The sequence below is a fragment of the Gorilla gorilla genome, chromosome 9 (assembly GCF_029281585.2).
Source record: "Gorilla gorilla gorilla isolate KB3781 chromosome 9, NHGRI_mGorGor1-v2.1_pri, whole genome shotgun sequence".
NCBI classification, from domain to species: domain Eukaryota; kingdom Metazoa; phylum Chordata; class Mammalia; order Primates; family Hominidae; genus Gorilla; species Gorilla gorilla.
Genome location: NC_073233.2, coordinates 16,130,546 through 16,151,743, shown reverse-complemented (window position 1 = coordinate 16,151,743; position 21,198 = coordinate 16,130,546). Strand labels below are relative to the sequence as shown.

Sequence of the window (21,198 nt, the reverse complement as noted above, 5' to 3'; positions counted from 1 at the left end):
ATTTCCTGAGGGCAGCTGAATTTAGCAGGTGGGGATAGGGCTTGTCTACCACCGCGCCATCATTAGCCTTCACCTGAGCAGGAGGTACACTGGGAGGCTGAGACTCACCAGTTGGGGGGCAACTGGTAATCATTTACCTGCCCAGCATTTTAGTATGTGCGGTGTCAGGATAAGCCCTGACCATGCACATGTTCTCCCAAATCTCAGTCTCTCCCCTCACAGCTGTATGATGGAACCTATTATGAATGAGCTGGTCACCCAAAACCACTGTGTCCATCTTCCCATGCACTCGTCTGTCCATTTTCTTTCATTCAACATACATTTATTGATGCTTCTTCTGTGCTAATGCCTGCTCCTGGATACTCTGGACCCCAAATAAAATAACCTACTATCCAAGATATGATTTCTGGTGTAACCAGAGCTATGATAGGGTGAGAGCAAGTAGGAGCCTGCAGAAAGATGGGAGGAGCTCATAGCCCAGCCTTGGGGTAAGAGAGGACTTCCTGAGTAAATGACATTTAGGCCGAGTATTAAAGGATAAGATCACTGGGCAAAGGTGAAATCACGAGGAGCAAGGAAAAGAAGTTAAGTCAGGTTTGTGACATGTATTTTAGAAAGATCTCCCTGGTGAGGATGGCGAAGGGGGACTGGGAGGGAGGCAGGCCAGTGAGCAGCTGCTGTAATTATCCCAACCTGAGAAGGCAGTTGGGCTGGATAGACGTGGGAGCTCCAGAGACGTGCCTGAGGTGGTATCTGTAGGATATAGGGCCTAACTGATGGAGACAGAGGGGATAAAGGAGGAGAGGGGCAGTTGAAGACTGTCAGGTTGATGTCTGGGACATCTAAGAATGGCCCCAGCCTCAGACTCAAGTGCCAGGAGTAGAGAAAGGATGACCAGGTGGGGGGCACCCAGGCCCTGGTGCTGACTTCAGGAGCAGGCATATGCTTCCCAGCTGGTAGTGAGGGTATGTGCAGCACTTCCAGGATCCGGGAGGGGTTCCCCAAGTCACATACACACACACCGATCACACATCTGGGCTTAGAGAAAGAAGTTAAGTAACCCCTCCCCATTTTAACAGCTGAGGAGTCCATGATTTCAGGAGGTTAAACGACCTTCTCCAAGGCCACACAGCAGTGCCTGATGGAAGTGGGATTTGAACCCAGGCTTGTCTAACTGCATCCTGTGCTCTTCTCCCCAGTCCTGACAGGTCAACCAGGCCAGTCTTGGCACCACAGAATTAAGAGTACAGGGGACCTCTGACCTCTACGTCACACCCAGCCTGGCCAGGCCACTTACAGGGCCATTCAAAGCCAGGACTGCCTCACCCTCTTAGACACTGGACCAGGACATAAAGTTCTCTTTGTGGGTAGAATGAGCTTGGGCACTCCAAGGAGAGGCGGGATGGGCCCACAGCTAACTTAGCCCTCTCATACCCACTCCACACCGTGGCCACCCGCCCCACAGCGAGAGCACCTAAGAAGTGCATCTCCTAGCCTGGAGGTGAGCAGGAGGAGCCAAGGCCAGCATGTCCCCCACTGACACACAGCTCAGCCATAGCTGGGCCTTCCAGGAAATCCAGACCTGGGCAATTAGAAACAGAGAGCTCAGGGCTTAGAATGAGATACTCTGCAGGATCCTGGTGAGGATCTGGCCCTGTCTGAGCCTATTTCCTCATCTGTAAAACATGAAGTTAGGCTTATTTATCCTACAGCTCCCACAGCTGCAATGGTCTTTTTGCATCTCCTCTGCAGTCCCTGGCCTCATCCAAGCCTAAGAGTTGAACAACAGATGCCTGGTCCCTACGGAAAGCCCCCAACTCTGGCCTCAGCAGATCCACCTCCTCACTCCCCACAGGTCCCCTGAGGTTCAGTGTAGCCCCAGCCAGAAGAATGTGAACCATTCCCGGCATCTCCTCCCCTGTGGCCAGCCCAGAGAGGGGCTGGAGCCTCTGGGCCCTTCTGACAGGAAATTAGCTGGGCCTGGCCTTCCCCACTACCAGCTGCTCTGCTGACCCTGACCCTGTGTTTTCTGAAACTTGATACTGCAAATTTCAAAGCCTCTTCTCCATTCCCTGGAGGCCTGGCTGAGCTGTGTGTCTAGTGGGGCCTCCAGCCTACGTGTGGGCCTGCCTTCCTGTCCTGGAAAGGGCCCTGGCTGAGAGTGGGGCAGGGAAGCCTGAGGCCCAGCCTCTGCCATGACCCTGAGCAGGGCCTACCCCCAGGCGATTCATCTCCCCATCTCTGAGCTGCCAGACGGAACTCACGTGCAGAGTGGCTGCAACATGGAGGATGGGTTGGAGGGACGCAAGAGGGGCAGTGGAGAGACCACTTCAGAGGTAACTGTCATGGTTCAGAGAAGAGATGGTTTGGGCTAGGATGGGATAGTGAAGATGACGAAAACTGTAGACTCAAGAGGTATTTAGGAAAACGGAGAGATACTGGTGGTGGTTTGGCCATGAAGGCTGAGGGACACAGGTGTCAAAGGGCCTGCTAGCTTTCTGAGTTACCCAGCTGAATGGATGGTGGTATCTTTCCCTGAGATGGTGAACACCAAAGGACGACCAGGGTTGGGTGGAGGAGGGGAAAATATCCTGTTTGGCCTTAGTTAGAGGCTGAGGTGCCTTTGAGATGTCCCAGTGAAGAGGCTGAGCACTTGGATATCAAGAGGTGAATAAGCTGAAGATACTTATTTGGGAGGGAGAAAAGTAGATGGTAGCTTGAGGACATGGATAAAACTGCCAAGAAGGAAGAGTATTAAGTAAGAAAAGAGCCCAGCCTGTGTCTTAAGGACACTAATGTTCAATGGCCAGGTAAAGGAGGATAAACCTGGAATAGAGGGTGAACAGAGAAAGAGCATTGTTGTGCCTTGCAATGAATGGAGAAGAGTGTTTCAAGAAGCAAGAGAATGTTTGGATGCTGCTGGAAAATCCAAAAGAAGAGTAGAATGAAAAATGAACTTTGGATTTAGTGTCCTGAAGGTCACCTCACAGTGATTTTAGGGAGTGCTGTTTTGGTGAAGTGAGGCAGGTAGAGGCCAGGCTGTCATTGACAGGAGGCATGTGAGGTGTGAGGAAAGAGACAGTGCTCTGGAGACGTTTGACTGTGGTTGAGAGGAGGGTGGGGCAGCAGCTGCAGTAAGACATGGAGTCAAAGAAAGGGGCTTTTGTTGTTTTTTAAGGTAAGTGAGATTCAAGCATGTTTAAATGTTGATAAGCAGAATCTTGTTCAGATGAGAGGTTGACAATGCCTGAGAAAACAGGGACAACAAACATAAAAGTGTTTTTGACAAACCAGGAGGGCTTGCCAGGGCCCCTCAGCAGTGTAGGGCTCAGAGGGAACATCTCTAATCCTTTGAAGCTGGCTCCTGGGCACTAGGCTGGCTGTGGCACTGCCTCTGAGTGCTCTATATGCCCCACAGCCAAGGCCAGCGCCCTTGGATGGCCAAGTACATGTACCTTATGGATCTTATTCAACCCTAGTTGAGGATGGCAGGGGTTAGAGATGACTGGACAGACCATGGTGGGCCATGATGTCCTAAACAAGGGTGCTACATCCCTGGGAGAAGAGCCATGGGCCTCTAGGCCTATTGTGGACATTAAGCCCATTGTCAGTGACAGGATGCCTGGAGCCCTGCTGGATGACATCCCTAAGTCCAGGGTCCCCAGATTCCTCCATTCCAGCTTAGCAAGGCCATTTTGGCTCTACTGGCATGGGACACTTCCAGGCATACCACAGGGCAGTGGTTCTCAGAGGATGGCCTCTAGACTAGGAGTATCAGCATTACCTAGAAACTTGTCGGAAATGCAAACTCTGAGGCCCCACCACAGATCTATCAAATTGAAAACTCTGGCAGTAGAGTCCAGCAGTCTGTGTGTAACAAAGTTTCCAAGTGACTTTGAGGCACCACTTCTATAAGGTATCAAGCTGTTCATCCCTCCATTTGCTGTCCATCCAGTAACCTAAAATTCACACATCCACCAATCTAAACAGCCATCATCCAACTGTCCATTTCTCAATGTAATTCAACCATCTGTCTTAGTCAGTCTGAGCTGCTACAACAGGACATCCACAGACTGGGTGGCTTATAATCAACAGAAATGTATTTCTTGCCGTTCTGAAGGTTGGAAAGTCTGAAATTAAGGCACTAACAGATCTGGTGTCTGGTGAGGGTCTGCTTCCTGGCTCACAGAGAACTAGCTATCAACAATCCATGTTCACATTCTGTCCAGCCACCTGTGCCTATCTATCTAATCTGATGTAATCTAGTCTATCATCAGCCTAAATAGTCATCATCCTAAACATTCCTTTATTTATGTTACATACATCTACTCACTATCCTCACAACTCATTTATAATACAAAGGAATGTCTAAGTTCTGGTAGCCACCACACCCACCTCCCCTTTCTAAGGAAAATGGACACAAACATTTCTTTCTGCTTAAAGTTTCAGGATCATATCATGTGTATTAAGTGAAATCAGTTCTATTTCTCTGGGCAGCAACCCTGACTGGACAAGGGGCAGGTTCTTGGGGTTCCTCAACTAAAGGCAACTGTGTTTGTATGTGTATAATCTTAACACATATACACACACATATATATATAGTAGCTTATGTATTACACACAGATATGATATATTCTATAGATACAGATATGTCAGACATATGCGTACATATATATCTTCAATAGCTTGCCATAAAACTCTGCCCAAATGAGGTTGTCTGTACTGGATGGTGACAGACTTAGCCAGTCATAAACATTCTCTTCCTTCATTTTCTTCCTTGGAGAGTGTGAATGTTTGGTCTCACTGAGAAGTCAGGTCACTTCAAGCTCCAGTTCTATCCTAACAATGGTAAGCTATGTTCCAGTTTTCAATTAAGCCTGCTGAATATATCTGCCTTGAAAGAGTGGGATTTAGAGTGACCTTACAGTTCAGACAGAAACAGCTTTGCTGCTGGGCGTGACTCTCAACCCTGCATTTAGCCCTCATTATCCAAGACAAATGTCAAGCTGCCTCTGCTGGAGGGTGGAGCTAGACAGCCACACTATACCACATATCCTCCTTGTCCACAGCTGATTTGAGCAGGGCCACCTCACCAGAGGGAGGTCGCACCCATATCCCATCCATCAGCAAATCCTGATTACCTTCAAAATACGTCCTAAACTGGACCACTTATCACTGCCCTCACCACTGCCACCCTAGTCCAAGCCACCAACATCTCTCACCTGGATTTCTGCAGTTGCCTCCTAAGTGGTCTCCCTGTCTGCCTCCCTCTCCCACCTTGTCCCTTTCAGTCTATTGTCATCACTGTAGCCAGAGAGGTCCTTTTTAAAATCTAAGATCATGTCATTTCTCTGTTGAATATCCTCTAATGCCTCCCCTCCTTCTTGGAGTAAAAGTCTAAGTCCTCACAATGGCTTGTAACACACTTCATGATCTGTCCTCTGCTACCCGTCTGACCTCATCTTCCACCATCCTCCCCATGTTCACACAACATCAGCCACACCAGCCTCACTGATGTTCCTCACACAGTGCCACACAGTTCCCACCTCAGGACCACTGCACTTGCCACGCCCTCTTCCTAGAGCATTCTTCCCCCAGATATCTTCACGGCTCACCCCCTCAATTTCTTCAGATCTCTGCTCAAATATGACCATATCAGGGACACCCCCTCTGAGTATCCTATATGCAGCAGAAACCCAACCCCTCCCCAAACTGCTCCCTGCTTTATTTTTTCCATAGCATTTAACGTCAGCACACATGTAACTGCCTACTGTCTCTCTCTCCTCATTAGAAAGTATGCTTCATAAATGCAGCAACTTTGTTTTGCTTGCTATTTTTCAACATGTAGGAGCTTTGTTGAGGTACAAACAGTCACATAAATAAGCACTTGGTAAAAACTTGTAGAAGGAATGAGTAAGAGTGGCTGAGAGTAGACCATGAGCAAGAAAATCGAGCAGAGGTAGCCTGCTGAGACAGGAATGAGTACAGAGAAATGTGAGAAAGAGAGGAACCTTGAGGTCCTCGGGAGACGGAGAGAAGAGCCACCGTTCCTGACTTTCCAGTTCCAATCTTCACGAGGCCTGAATGTCAGTGCTCTCTGCAAGGTTGTCCACTGTATTCTCACAATTGTACCCCTCATTCTTGAAAACATTTGGAGTTTTCTTTGTTCCTTGCAACAAAAACAACCTTGACTTGAGCAGTAACCTTCCAACCATCCATCCACCCATCTCTCCAACCCTACATGCCCTCCTAATCATTTATACTTCTTTTTTTTTTTTTTTTTTGAGACAGTTTCACTCTTGTTGCCCAGGCTGGAGTACAATAGTGCAATCTCAGCTCACTGCAACCTCCGTCTCCTGGGTTCAAGCGATTCTCCTGCCTCAGCCTCCTAAGTAAGTGGGATTACAGGCATGCACCACCACACCTGGCTAATTTTGTATTTTTAGTAGAGATGGGGTTTCACCATGTTGGTCAGGCTGGTCTCAAACTCCTGACCTCAGGTGACCAGCCTGCCTCGGCCTCCCAAAGTGCTGGGATTACAGGCATGAGCCAGCGTGCCTGACTGATCATTTGTACTTCTAATCATCTGTCTACAGATCAGTCCACTAGTCCATTCATCCCTATAAGCATCCATTATCCTAGAGTCCACCCATCACCCATCGATCCATATAACCAACAACTATCCATCCACATGTTACCCTTTCATAACCTCCAGGTAGAGTGGAGTAAGGTCATGAAGGATCTCATCACAGGGCTGAGGCCATCCAACTTTAATGCTGAAAAGTGGGAAGCTATGGAAGGATTTTGAACAGGAAAGTTATATAGTTGGACCTGTATTTTAGAAAAATAACTCTGACAGCTATGAGCAAGATAGATAGGTCTTACTGTCTAAAGGCAGGAAGACCAGTTGGGGTAATATTAAAATATTCCAGATGATGAATTAGGGCAGAGACACAGGGGCTTCAGAAAAGAAGATTCAAGGGAGAGACAGGAAAGCAGCTCTGGGAACAAGCCCAAGCCAGAAGGGCAGGCCTAGATGGAAAACTGTCTAATAGGGGGCCTCAGTTTTGCAATCACCAGCTCAGCCCAGGCACTGTATTTGCCCCAGATCTCAAGTGGAACCAGGCCTCCTGCACATTCTGCACATTTGGGGCACAGTTCCCAAGAAGCCCAATCCAGAACCAGTCCTCTCTGGGCCCTTCAGCAGAGCACTCTGTCCTGCATCTCAAGTCTCTGAGTAAGTGATATTTCCAGAGTACACATGCCCCCACCAACTCATCTCACAGCTCAGCCTTGGCTACAGAAAGCCAGGGCCTCTTCTTTGTTAATTTTCTTCAACTCCTCAGAGGTTGGGCCTCCGGCCCAGTGAAGTCAGGGTCTGGGAGGCAGCCCTGGCTCCCTGCCCGCCCACAGAGGATATATTTGGAGCAAGACAACTTCTGGACACAGAGCTTGGGACCCACCCTGCAGGGCTGCCCCAACCAATTTTACTGAGTATCCACGCAGTGTGGTTGTCACTCACGTTTTCACTTGTTAGTTCATTCATTTGTTTACTCATTCATTCATTCCACAAACATTTATTGATCTGCTGGTATGATGCAGCAGGTACAACAGGATGTGTGGTGGGCACATATCTGTATATGTGTGTATATGGGTATCTCTAAGCAAGGATGGCAGAACACACTCTGGGTGCCCTCCCTCAGGGTTCAGTGGTGATGATGACTCACACTCAGGTGTATATGGCATCTGTGGGGACCTGTGTGCAAGTGCATGCAGGCACGTGCTCTCTGAGGAGGTAGCTATGACTCAGTGGCACGCGGCATCTGTGGGTACCTGTGTGGTATGTGTCTGAGTGCAGGCATGAGCATAGGCGCTTGCTCCCCAGGGGGTGGGGGAAGTGGTTGTGACTCAGCTGCACATGGTGACTGGGAGCCTACAGGCCAGCTGTGACTTTATGGCTTTGCTTATTTGCCAAGCCAAACAGTTAGTGTTGGGCGTAAATATTCTATCAGAGTGTGCATGGAATAAGTCCTGAGCCAGGGACCTCCAGCAGGCAGGAGAGACTCAGTAGTCTTGGCCCAGCAGCATCTGTCCCCCGCCTGCCCCCTCCACCATAGGTATACAGGTCCTACCCTCCCTCCCTCGCCCTCTCCACTCCTGCCTCCTGGAGACTCAGCGAGCTCATCCCTCATTGACTCTACATCACCCCTCACCCACCGGTCCCAGGTGCACACACGAGACCAGGCCCAGAGGTACAGGGCTGTGGCCTTCAAGCTGCCAGCCCAATCCATTTTTCTACCATACCAAAAACCCCTTCTTTTTCAGCCCTCATGACCGCGTCTTCCTCCAACATCCCAGCCCCGGTCGTAGGCTCGGCAAGCCCGCTCCAGGGCCCACTTCCCATCTCGGCGGCCGCAGACCCGCTGCCTCCCCATCGGCGCGGCCCCATCTTCACCTCTGAGCTCCTTGCCCCTCTCTCCCTGGCTGTCTCTGTCCTTATCTGTCCCAAGTCTATCTTTGTCTCTTCTCGAGCCGGGCTGTCTGCAGCAGAGGCTTCACCAGAGTGGAGGTGCTGACAGAGTGCGGGGTGTGCGGAGGACACTCTGTGTCCCTTCTTGAGCCTTATCGGGAAAACTTAAGTCACTGCTCAGGGCTCAGACTGGAATTTCGCCCTAGATGACCTTGCTGGGTCTGCTGGGGCCTCCGCAGGGACAGCCAGGGTCAAACGAGTCAGGAAACAGGCCCCTGCTTGTGGGCCGCCTGCCCGCCCTCATCCCAACCAGGCCGCCTGCAGCGCCCTCGGCGGGAGACGCCGGGGAGGGGAGAGAAGGGAGGAGACGGGAGGGGCGGCCCCGTCTTGGGCACTCGCAGGGACCGGCGGGAGGCCGTGTGGGGCTGGAATCGTGACCACGGATGCCGCAAGGCCACAGGGCCCTCCTCGGGGTCCCGGCCGGAAATCCTCAGGGGCCCGAGGAGGAGCCGGGGCGGCCACCCGACCACCTCCCCGCGGGCCGCAGGCAGGCGGCGCGCCGTACCCGCCGAGAACGCGGGAAGAGGCCATCACGTCTGGATGGCCTCACTTCTGGGCTTCGTCCCAGAGCCGTCACTGCTGTGTCCCCTTGGGCAACTGCCTAGCTCCCTGAGCCTCACTTTTCACACCTGGAACATAGGAAAATTGCGCCCACCTTCTGGGTCGTGGCAGATAAAATGAGTTCACGTCAGGGCTGGCTCTCAGGAGGCGCTCAGTGCTCGTGGCTTTCCTCCCCGGTGGACAGAACCCCGGGGCAGCTCCCCGCGCCATGACGCCCAGAGCGGAGCGGCCCGGAGCGGAGCGACCACCGCACACCGGACCCGACCCTAGTCGGCCTCGCGCGCCCGGGTCGGGGCTGGAACCTGCGGGCGTGGCGCACGCCTGCCACCTGGCGGCGAAGCCCCCAGGCCGCCCGTCCCGCCCACGGCTGCGCGCGTGCGCAGGCCTGCACCACCCAGTCGCCCCCACTACGCCGCGCCCCGGCCTCCCTCGCCCAGGGACTTCCTAGGCCACGCCACGCCGCTCCACCAGCTCAGGGAACCCCCTCGGCTGCGCAGACCTGCGCCACAAGGTCGTTTCCTCCCCTGCTTCCCTCGAAAGCGTATGCATTTCGTTGCCGCTGGAACTGGGGTCATTTCAGGACCTCCCAAGGAGGGTCAGGATGGTGGTATTGGCCTTAGGGGACGCGGGCTCAGGTTGGCGGTTGAACCGCATGTTCCTGTTTCAAACAAACCTAAATGTAGGCCTGGAAGGCTGTGCACTGAAATCCTAGTATTAGGTTGGTGCAAAATTAATTGCGATTTTTGCCATTGTAGGTTGTCTGCAGAGTGAGATTATGGCGAAGCATTTTATTCTTTTTACAAACCTGCTTTTTCTCAATTTTCCACATTGGGTATGTATTGGTGATAAGGAAAAAAAAACTACAAAAGATATTTTTTGAAAAAAAAAAAATCACATGGAGAGAGAGAAAAGGGGACGAATTGGCCTATCAAGGGAGTTTCCGGAAGTTAACTTTCTAGTATCTCTGTTTGCATGTAGACTCCCAGGGTGCCCTGGGAGAAATGGAGAAATGAAGCCCAGGACTTGAGGCATTGGGATGGATGGTCCATCTTTCACATGTGCTGGGATTAACTTCCTTTAAGAAAAAAGTAAGGCAAAAGGGTTCCCAGCCTTAGGGTAGGGTGGGGTAGAGGCTCCAAATAAACCAGAAACTCTTTTTTTTTTTTTTTTTTTTGAGACGGAGTCTCGCTCTGTCACCCAGCCTGGAGTACAGTGGCGCGATCTCTGCTCACTGCAAGCTCCGCCTCCCGGGTTCACGCCATTCTCCTGCCTCAGCCTCCCGAGTAGCTGGGACTACAGGCGCCCGCCACCGCGCCCGGCTAATTTTTTTGTATTTTTAGTAGAGACGGGGTTTCACCATGTTAGCCAGGATGGTCTCGATCTCCTGACCTCGTGATCCGCCCGCCTCGGCCTCCCAAAGTGCTGGGATTACAGGCGTGAGCCACCGCGCCCGGCCAACCAGAGACTCTTGAGTAGAGATGGTCAGTCATTGCTGTCTGGTTCAAGCCCTGACTGGACCCAAGGGGACCAGATCCAGGATATATTTGAGAACAAGGAATTTATTTCAGAAAGGGGCCACTCAACAGTCAGCATTTACTAAGAACCTGCTTGGTACAGGGTGCTGGAACTACCACAACGAGGCTGCCCCTGCCCTTAAGGAGTTCTGGGCTGACTTTTGGGAAAGTTCATCACCGGTGATGGGTAGTGAGTGAGGCAGATCAGCAGGAACATTACAAGCCGCAGGAACCGTCAGCTGCTGATAGAGGCCCTGGGAGGTAGAGTGGAGAACAGCTCTGGCCACCACAGCTAATGGCCACCAAGGGAGCGACAGGACCCTTGAGGGGAGAGCAGAGGCTGGAGGTCCTTGGGGTCTACTGGGAGGTGGCAGTCACAGGCCCTTGGGTCCTCTCCACAGCCTTGCTGGAACCTTCCAAAGAGCAGGTGTGACTGGGGAAGTGTGTTGCTGGGCTGTCACCCTCACCTGGGACCTCCTCTACTGTTCACTCATCCATTCATAGATTTGCCAGCTACCTGCCTTTGCAGGACACCTCAGAAGTTACAGACTTGCCTGTGGAAATGCAGAGAGCACCTGAGGTATTTCCCAGACTCTCCAGTAGTAGCCTTGAATGGCTGACCGACCGCAGTCACCTGCCAGATCTTCTCAGAACCGGCCAGCCCACCAGCAACATGCCCATTAAGTGGCCTGGCCCAGCCCAGATGGAAAACCCCCTCCACGTGACTTTCTAAAGAACATGCATGAAGACAAAACACCAGGTGCCTCAGGTGTGACACCCTGAGGACACATCACCTGTACAGTATCCTAACCCACCCAAGATGACACAGTAAGGTAAAACCACAGTAGAGCCCAGGCCTGTTTGACTCTGAAGTCCAGGCTCCTTTCCAACTTAGTGCCCTAAAGGCCTGATTGGGGTGGGGGTAGGCAGGAAGATTCAAGCACTGATTGTTTGTAGCCCAGGCTGGGAGGGCAACAGCTCTAGAAAAAAAGTCATTCACTGCTTTAACCATCTTCCAGCTAACTGCAGTGAGGTGTACAGGGCCATGGGGCTCTGGGATGAAGTCTTCCACCTCTACACCTTGTAAACAAGGATTCCAGACACACCCTCCAAATGGGAATGGAGACACACGTTTGGCAGAGTTGGACAGTGACGCTGCTCTCCTATCAGCCTGGACTTTGAGGGGAGTGGAAAACATGAGTGTGGAGGTGCAGCAGTCCTGGTATCCCCTGAAACCAGCCTGTGGGGGAACAGTCTTCCCAGGAGAGCTGCTCAGGATGGTCCTGGTCCATGCATCAGGAAGAAAAGGGAACCTGAGAGCAGAGGGAAAATGCAGAAAGTGGGGCAGGGAGACTGCTCCCTGAAACCCCCATGGGCTGCTGGTCCAAGCAGAAAGTGTTGTCGGAGAGGGGAGAGGCAGGGTGAAATGGGACAGGAAACGAGGACTTCCGATGAGGAGGAGGAGGGGGCAGTGGGCTGCGGGTCTTGGGGACTGAACAGAATGAGGTTTGCTAGACAGAGCTTTCGTCTACCCACTCCTGAAGTCCTGCTGGACCTCAGCTGGCCCTTGTGAACTGTTGAGGGGGATATAAACACAAAGGCCTGCATTCCTGTGGGTGCACAATCCTAAGAGACCATGGACTGCCTGTGTGTGGTGGAAACAGGAAAAGGAGGCTGAGTGTAGCCCTGCTTGGAATTTAGTGTCCACCACAGATGTATCCACTACCCAGGGCCAAAGACTCGGCAGCCTCAGAAGACTCAATGGAAGCTGAGCACAGGACTAGAAAGGGTCAGGGCCCTCCTCTGTATGTAGGGGTGGCACATGGCAACTAGCTGGGTGATGGGGCACTGAGAAATTAAATGTTTGACATAAAAATGTAATCAGGACCCGAGAGGAGGTGGGTGGTGTAATGAACAGCATCCTAGAAGTCCGGTACAGATTTCACGTGTCACCTTCTAGTTCCTTATCTGCAAATTGAAAGGTGAGGTCAGGTGCAGTGGCTCATGCCTATAATCACAGCACTTAGGGAGGCTGAGGAGGGCATATCATTGAGGTCAGGTGTTTGAGACCAGCCTGGCCAACATGGTGAAACCTCTGTCTACTAAAAATACAAAAATTAGTCGGGTGTGCTGCACACGCCTGTCATCCCAGCTACTTGGGAGGCTGAGGCAGGAGAATCCCTTGAACCTGGGAGGCAGAGGCTGCAGTGAGCTGAGATCACACCACTGCACTCAAGCTTGGGCATCACAGCGAGACTTCTTAAAAAAAAAAAAAATTTAAAGGTGAGCCAGTTCAGGCTTCTAGAGGCACTGCAGTTACAGACAGTAAACTGCACAAATCCTGGGTGTAAAGTTGTTTTTTCCTGTGTAACCACCACCCATTTACAGCATCCCAGAAAGTTCAAGTGTGTCCCTTCCCAGTTTACAGCCACCCGCCTCCCACCCTCACTTCTAAATCCACCGATTAGCAGTGTGTCTTGGAAATTAATATACAAGGAATCATATAGTATATGCTCTTTTGTGTTTGGCTTCTTTGCTCAAGATGTCCGAGATTCAGCCGGGTTTTTGCCTCTCTCTGTAATATGTTAATTTAGGTGTAGTATCCATTGTCTGGAAATACAATTGTCTATTCTCTACTGGTGGATATTTGGGTGTCTCTGGTTTGGGGCCATTATAATAAAACTGTTGTGAATCTTCTTATACACGTTTTTTGGTGGACATCAGCCTCATTTCTCTGAAATGAGTGGAAACTGCTGGGCCGGAGGGTAGCTGTTGTTTTTAGCTTTAGTGGATATTGCCGAGTAGGAAGTAGGGAGGTGATTATTACAGTCTCTAATATATAAAAAAGGAGTAGAGGGGGAAGGAGAGGAAAGAAATAGAGATTCCATAAACTATTCCCAAAACTGATCCTTTAACAAATCTGGAGCACCTCCTCTGCACTGTAAAAGCTGAGGAGTGCCTCTTCCCACTTTCATATGTCTTGACCTTATTCACCTGATCCTCGCCCCACTAGGGCAGCTGTGCCTTGCTGGAACTACCCAGAAGGTTGCAATTAAGGCTTGGCCAGTTAGAACAAGCACAAGCGTTGTGCGGGACACATCACTACCTGAGTGGCAAATCTGAAAATTCATTCCTTACAAGCTGCTAAATGGTGCTGACAGACCCACCCTGTGTTTCAGCACCTGGAAATAAATCAGGGTTAAGGCAGCTTTTACACTTCACGCCTCAGCAACTTGCATCATAGTCTTTTAAAATATATCCAAAGCAACCCCCTCCAGAGGCTCTGGGTGTGTCAGAGATCCCTGCCCTCTGCTCTCTGCCAGCTCACAGAGAAACAGGCATTCTCCCTTCCAGGTGCTCCTCATTTGCACTGAAGAGGCCAGTCAACTCCTAGGACATCTGAAAGGGAAACCCTGACTCCAAGGGTTACATTGTGTTCTGGATAATAGAACTTGCCTTTCTGTAGAGCAGGTTTTCTCAACCTTGCCACTACTGACATTTTAGTCCACATAATTGTTAATGGGTGCTGTCCTGGGCATTTTAAGATGTTTTGCAGCATCCCTGGCCTCTACCTACTCGATGCCAGCAACACTCCCTCCAGTTGTGACAACAAAAAATGTCTCCAGACATTGCCAAATGTCCCCTGGAGGGCAAAATTACCACCAGTTGAGAACCACTGTGATAGAGAAAGAACAGTTCTTTGTTTTTGTTTTGAGACGGAGTCTCCCTCTGTCGCCCAGGCTGGAGTGCAGTGGCATGATCTTGGCTCACTGCAAGCTCTGCCTCCCGGGTTCACGCCATTCTCCTGCTTCAGCCTCCCGAGTAGCTGGGACTACAGGTGCCTGCCACCACGCCCGGCTAATTTTTTTGTATTTTTAGTGGAGACAGGGTTTCACTGTGTTAGCTAGGATGGTCTCGATCTCCTGACCTCATGATCTGCCCGCCTCAGAAAGAACAGTTTTTAAACACACCAACCAGTGTCCTCTCCCTCCCTCCAAGAGGGAAAGATCAGCTTTCCAATACACAATCAAGCTGGCCTGAGTGGGCCCACTTAGTCCACCACAGGCATTTTATCTTGGCAACAATGCAAACCACAACAAACAAACAAAAAGCCACACGGTTTACTCTGGTGAAAGAAAAACTGAAAGGCATAAAAAGAAAACTAAGGAAAACAGAGGTAAGAAAATTTGAAGGTAACAGCAACAATGAATGAGAAATCATCTTTGTAAGTTCCCGTTTGTGAGCTGACACATCAGCCATGGCTTGCCCACATTCGTGACTCAAACACCAAACATGAGGCTATAGCTAACTTCTTGGGGTCTAAACTCCAAACCCAGTGTTTTCAGGAAATGTCCCTAAACCAAAGTCCATCTCATTATATGAAAAACACATAGATACACCCAACTTTACCCCCCACTGTTTTATTAAATCAGACAGTTTAAAATGTATGTTCTGGTATTTTTAATTTTCTTACTGGGTCCATTTTACTTAAAAAAAATATAAAACATTTTTAATATATCTTAGAAAAATTAGCAAAAAATTGAGAAAGTTAAGCATATTACATTGTACAATGTTTTCATACGAATGTTTTAAAATCATAAATATTTGGTTTCCCCTCAACATAGCATATCACAAAAATACATTTCAAAAACTTTTTTCATATATAATTCCTGTAAATGATCATATCCCTGCTTATTAAGGAAAACACCTGATGACAAGCACTGAAACACTCTTGAAATTTTCTGTACAGTAATTACAAAAGTAAAACCAAGAGTTCTGTTGGCCCTTTAACAGGTGAAACCATTTTAAATAGTATCAAAATATAATTCCAAATGGGATATACTTAGTTCATTTCTGTGCTATCTTTGATTCACAAGTATCTATCTTAGCCAAAGCACTGTTTAAAAGGATATTGCCTCCTAGACATAGTGCCACTGAAAACCAAGATGTAAATCGGTAACACTATGCATTAAACAGAAAGCTTTTGCACAACCACATATGTAACCGCTTAGTCGTATCAAGGTCCACATGTGACCAGAAAGCAGGCAGTCCTTAGGTGGATGGCCAGGGGCCAGGCAGTGTGAGGTCTCCAAGAACCCAGGGCTAGAGCAGCTAAGCCCCAGGTCATGTTATCAGCTACAGCTGTGGAATAAGCCAGGTTTAAGGAAGGACATTCTGCAAAAGCGCAGGACCTATTCACAACTTCTAGAAGTAGAAATTCACATATTCCATCATGATCCTCCCCACCATGCAGAGACTATTTGACTCCTAAGGCCACACTGTTTCCATCCCATAGATTTCACAGAGGTGATTAGGTTCTTTGTAGAATACTTTTTCCTCATTCTGGAATGAGGGATACTGGAGTCTTCTGGTGTAATGTGCAATCAAACCACAGGAAAGGTTCCATTCCTTACCTAAGTCTCGTTGGTCTAATACACCTGCCAGCTACTGAATAAAATGATAATACTGATAAATGGCTGGGCAGAAATCCAACACCCAAATCAGCCGTCAAATTTCAAAGGCACATGATACAAAAATATTTTAGACAATACACTTTATAAAGGCAACTATAAGAAACCATTAAAGTTACATTTTTATTAAACAGCCAAAAATCTTAAGACAAATACCTACAGACCATTTCTTCATTGGCAAATATTTTCCAGTCATAAAAGGTGATAATTTATGGGATTATATTCCAGTTTCCTCTCATGTAAATAAATACATACACTGAACCTCTAATACCACTCTCTCTAGATGTATACATCTATTTGGAATTGCTTTCTTAGTATGCACTCAGCAAGCACTAGCATAAGAACACCTGAGGTTCTCTGTCCTCATTTAATACCTGTAAGAGAAAAGGACTTTATTCTACTGAATTCTGCCCTTTTTTTGCAACAACTGAATTATCCCCATATTTATTTACAATTTTAAGCTTGATTGCTGTCCACGGAGTTACTGTTGCTTCTCAATTATAACTAGTGTTAGAAGGCTTGATTTCATAAATGTTCTTTTTAATCCAAAGATAGATCATATATGAAAACCTTCCTCAATACTCCTTTCAAATCAGATGCATATAAACTATGATGCCAATTTCCGTGTTAGACGTGTTTCTATTGGATATTTCCTCCGTTGTCACCATAGAGGAAGGGAAAAAGCAGAAAAGCTGCCCACCTAACAAAGGCTAACATAATGGCTAGGCTAATATATTGACATGCTATCATCTTTATGATGTTTTGAATCTAACTAGCAGACATACGGTCAACTTCCTGTTGACCATGTGCATGTAATCTGCTTTCTTAATTATACAAATAATTTTTATTTCAAATTAGCTTCTTTCTACTACTCAGTATAATCCTCTCACAGCCTGGCATATACTTGGTAGCACATCATTCACTAGAGAGAGTACGAGAGAAAATTAGGTTGACAATATGGGGCAAAGGGGTAGTCTCCTTTAAGGTGAGGGGAAAGGAGATGGGAATGAAACATGCCAAGTGTATGATGGTTAGGGAAAGAAATATCTTAGTAGAAGCTAGAAAACCTCTACTAACAGGATCACATTCCAAAAGGGCAACCAGGAAATGACAATGACTCCATGACTTCTCTGTCAGAGCACCAACGGTCAAAGGCATTCCATGTCAAGTGTCAGGAAATGGAAAGCAAACTGGCCAATCTAGTTTAACAGCACATACTCGGAGAAGGAAACACGCTGCCAAAGGAAAGAGCTGACATCCAGTCCACAGAGGTTCTGAGTACCCAGTGACAGTGAGCCCCTCCAAACTCTGCAGAACTGACTGTGCTGTCTGCACCCTGCCTCATTTGGGGAAGAATCTGAGAGAGCTAAAAGACAAATTTCAGAAGGTGATGTTTTCAAAGAAAGAGTAAACGAACAGCTTGACAATGTTGACTTTTTTTTTTTTTTCTTTTCAGGTAGCCCTTGTTTGCAGGAAGATAAATAAGAAGGCTTCCTTAGGATATTGACCCACTTAGACAGGCACAGAAGGAAGAAGAGTTAAAAGCAGCAAAGCTGGGTTTTGTTTTTTTTTTTTTTTTTTTGAGATGGAGTCTCACTCTGCTGCCCAAGCTGGAGTACAATGGCATGATCTCAGCTCACTGCAACCTCCGCCTCCCAAGTTCAAGTGATTCTCCTGCCTCAGCCTCCCAAGTAGCTGGGATTACAGGCGCCCGCCACCACGCTCAGCTAATTTTTTTTGTATTTTTAGTAGAGACAGGGTTTCACCAGGTTGGCCAGGCTGGTCTTGAACTCCTGACCTCAGGTGATCCACCCGCCTCGGCCTCCCAAAGTGCTGGGATTACAGGCGTGAGCCACCACGCCCGGCCCCCAAAGCTGTTTCTTTTGTCTTTAGCGTAAAGCTCTCCTGCCATGCAGTATCTACATAACTGACGTGACTGCCAGCAAGCTCAGTTACTCCGTGGTCTTTTTCTCTTTCCAGTTCTTCTCTCTCTCTTCAAGTTCTGCCTCAGTGAAAGCTGCAGGTCCCCAGTTAGTGATCAGGTGAGGGTTCTTTGAACCTAAGAGGCAAACATGCTTTAAATACAGGAAGTATTATATTCTTCAGGGTACCCCATCATTTTTCTACAGACAAAATAGTAACTTTCCTACTTTATTTCTTCTTTGAGGAACATCCATAAATGTCATACCAGCTAAAACAATTAGAAGATGTATACCAAGGGGATTAACTGGGCCCTCTTACCTATTAGGGGATAAGATTTTCAAGAGAAATTTATCCTGAACAGCTTGGTTTTTTTACATTCGGGCTAAAAAAGTTTCTTTAGTACAATTCAAATACACAAGTGAAACAGAAAAATAAATTTAAAAATAAATATATGGGCAGGGCATGGTGGCTCACGCCTGTAATTCCAGGACTTTGGGAGGCTGAGGCAGGCGGATCACGAGGTCAGGATATTGAGACCATCCTGGTTAACACGGTGAAACCCCGTCTCTACTAAAAATACAAAAAATTAGCCAGGCGTGGTGGCGGGCACCTGTAGTCCCAGCTACTTGGGAGGTTGAGGCAGGAGAATGGCGTGAACGCAGGAGGCGGAGCTTGCAGTGAGCCAAGATCGCACCGCTGCACTCCATCCAGCCTGGGCGACAGAGCGAGACTCCATCTCAAAATAAATAAATAAATAAAATAAAAATGAAAAATAAAAATAAATATATGATTACTTCATAGAGTCTGTTACCTGGTTCTATCAGTCGAATTAATCCTTCATGATGGGCCACTTTGTCCTTCCAGCTCTTGGTCTTATTAGTTGCCATCTCCAGCTTCTTTTTAACTTCCTGAAACAAAAGTGGATTTTGGACTATGCAGACACAGGGGTAGTTTAAAAACCAAATCACAACTATGGGGCCCTTACTATGTATTTGTGAATTATCTCATTAAATCCTCTCATAGCCCATTGTAAGAAGTGGGAACTACTATTACCCCATTGTACAGAGTGAAAACGGGTTCAGAGAAGGTCAGTAACCTGCCGAGAGTCACACAGCAGGAAATGGTAGAGCCAGAATTGGAACCCAGGCTGTCTGATTCCAAAGCCTATTCTTCCACCATCTGCATACTAATTACAATGGGTGTATGGCCCTGTGTGCCAGTTACAGTTTACTGCCTCTCCACTCCAAATCCACCCTGAACGGTCCTGCTGGTGAAACTAAAATAATTCTCCCTCACTAGCTGGCAGCATAAAGCTTTGTCAGTAGAGGGTGCTGAAGGGACACGAGGAGGGAGGGACTTTTCTTCTAGGTTCCACTCAGCGGCCCCTGTGGCACTCAGAACACCCACAGTGCTCACCACCAGTGAGTTTTTGTAGCACCTCCCTGTGAGCAGCTTTTGCCAGTGCCCCAGAAGGTGGCCTCCCAGTGAGCTTTGCTGGCACAGCACCTCAACAAACTTTTCTGCCATCTATGCACCCTCTCCATGGAGGTCTGGATCACAGCACTGGGGTTAAGGGGCAAGAAGCAAAGAATGCTCTTCCAGATCCACTCCCTCCCTGGTGCTCTGCCTCAGTTTTCGAGGCAGTGGCTGCTCCCTACGTCTGCTATTCCTGCATTCTCAAAGCCTTCTTTACAACACAGTAGGTAATCTCCTATGACAGTTAATAATGTTTTATATCAAACTTTCCCTGTTCAAATTACTGTGCAGTTTCTGTCTCTGATGGATGTATAATAAATCTTATCTCCTGTAAAAACTCCCTCTTTTTTCTTTCTTACAGCTAAGCAAGATTCTTACTACAGCTTCATATTGGCAGCTAAGCAAATAATTCTATTATTGAGAAATGTTTTTCAAAAATTTAAATATACAAGTTGGCAGGGCCAAGTCTCATTACCTCGTACTGCTCAAGTGCTTGCTTCCGTTCTAACTCAAGCTGCTCCAGCTGCTCCATGGCCTCCTGCAGGGCCTGTTCCTTCAGGACATGCTGATTCTCCAACTCCTGCTTCTCCGCCTCGGTTGTCTGAATGGCCTGCTGCTGCTCCAAGTGCCACTTTTCTAGTTCAGCCCTCTTGGAAGACTCTTCCTCCAACAACCTACAATGTGGAGGAAAGCTCCAGATCAAATCCTGCCCAGGTCACCACCCTGACCCAGCAGACGAGGGAAGCATTTTAGACAAGAGAATATTTGAGGTCGTCTAATCCCCCTCTCATTCCATCAGGAGGAAAGCAGGAGCCAGAGAAGCTCATATTCACAAAGCTGGTAAAGCAGCCTATATGTCCTGCTCTAAGCTCTCTCAGTTTCACCTGTTTGTGAAATAAAAAATAACATTTATCCAGAGTTTAATGTGTGCCAGGAACTGGCCTAAGAGTCAAGTGTATTTTCTCAATTAATCCTCACAGTAAATTTAGGTGCTGCTACTCATATTTTAGAGATGGTGCAAGTGAGACACAAAGGTTCAGTGGCCTGTACTAGGATCATCCACCTGCCAGGTGGCAGGGCCAAGAATTGAAGTTTGCCTGGTTGCTACAACATGAAAACATTTTCATCTAGTAAAAACCTATTACCATGGAAAAAGCTGATAATGAAGATGAAGAAAGGAGTTAACACAGACAGAATAGAGATACTATTTATTGAACAATTGCTACATGCCAGGCCTTTGCCTCCATTATTGCTAATCCCCTAACAATCCTGAAAGGTATTGTCCCTACATTACAGATGAAGCAATGAAAAACCAAAGGGTTTAAAAGTATGTTGCACAGGTTATAATGGATTTTAACCCAGGTCTGTGTGACACCAAAATAACAGGAATACCTATCTGGGAATACCCAGCTATGTAGTTGTTTAAATAAACTAACAAACACCCAAAACCTGCATTAAAGTGTATATAGTGTCATTCGATGCCAGCCAAGGACAGGATACATATCTAGTGGCTTGAACACCAATATTATGGTAACAAAGTAAAGTCACATGACTGGTCAGTTACTACTACCTGCCAGCATCTGCTCTTATAAAACTAACAACAAAGGAAATAAAGTAACAGACTATACCAACACCAATTTCCAAATTCCCTCTACAACTTCCTGCAAGGTTGTTATTCAACTCAGCTCCAATACTCTAGGTGATGGGCTACTACTCGTTGCCT

At 48.0% G+C, this 21,198-nt stretch overlaps 1 protein-coding gene and 2 long non-coding RNA genes across 4 annotated transcripts in view; 1 reads left to right on the top strand and 2 right to left on the bottom strand.

Annotated features, from left to right (window-relative positions):
• LOC109028903 (uncharacterized) overlaps positions 1-9,447 on the bottom strand; it is a 49,741-nt gene extending 40,294 nt beyond the window's left edge. Inside the window, exon 1 of the long non-coding RNA XR_002007907.3 lies at positions 9,186-9,447. This is a non-coding gene — a long non-coding RNA (uncharacterized lncRNA). The remainder of the gene's footprint in view (positions 1-9,185) is intronic.
• Positions 1,925-13,365, top strand: LOC134759274 (uncharacterized). 2 transcript variants are annotated; one of them, XR_010135358.1, is made up of 4 exons: positions 1,925-2,336; positions 7,109-7,237; positions 9,847-9,923; positions 11,110-13,365. It is a non-coding gene; the product is annotated as an uncharacterized lncRNA (long non-coding RNA). The 2 variants fall into 2 exon arrangements; XR_010135359.1 differs by lacking the exons at positions 1,925-2,336; positions 7,109-7,237 and adding an exon at positions 9,454-9,602.
• A 1,686-nt stretch (positions 13,366-15,051) lies between these two features.
• Positions 15,052-21,198, bottom strand: part of SWAP70 (switching B cell complex subunit SWAP70) — an 87,685-nt gene continuing 81,538 nt past the window's right edge. Inside the window, exons 10-12 of the mRNA XM_004050682.5 lie at positions 19,951-20,149; positions 18,811-18,907; positions 15,052-18,135 (exon numbers count right to left, since the gene is read on the bottom strand). Coding sequence (XP_004050730.1) covers positions 18,029-18,135; positions 18,811-18,907; positions 19,951-20,149 — 403 coding nt within the window. The 3' untranslated portion in view covers positions 15,052-18,028. The remainder of the gene's footprint in view (positions 18,136-18,810; positions 18,908-19,950; positions 20,150-21,198) is intronic.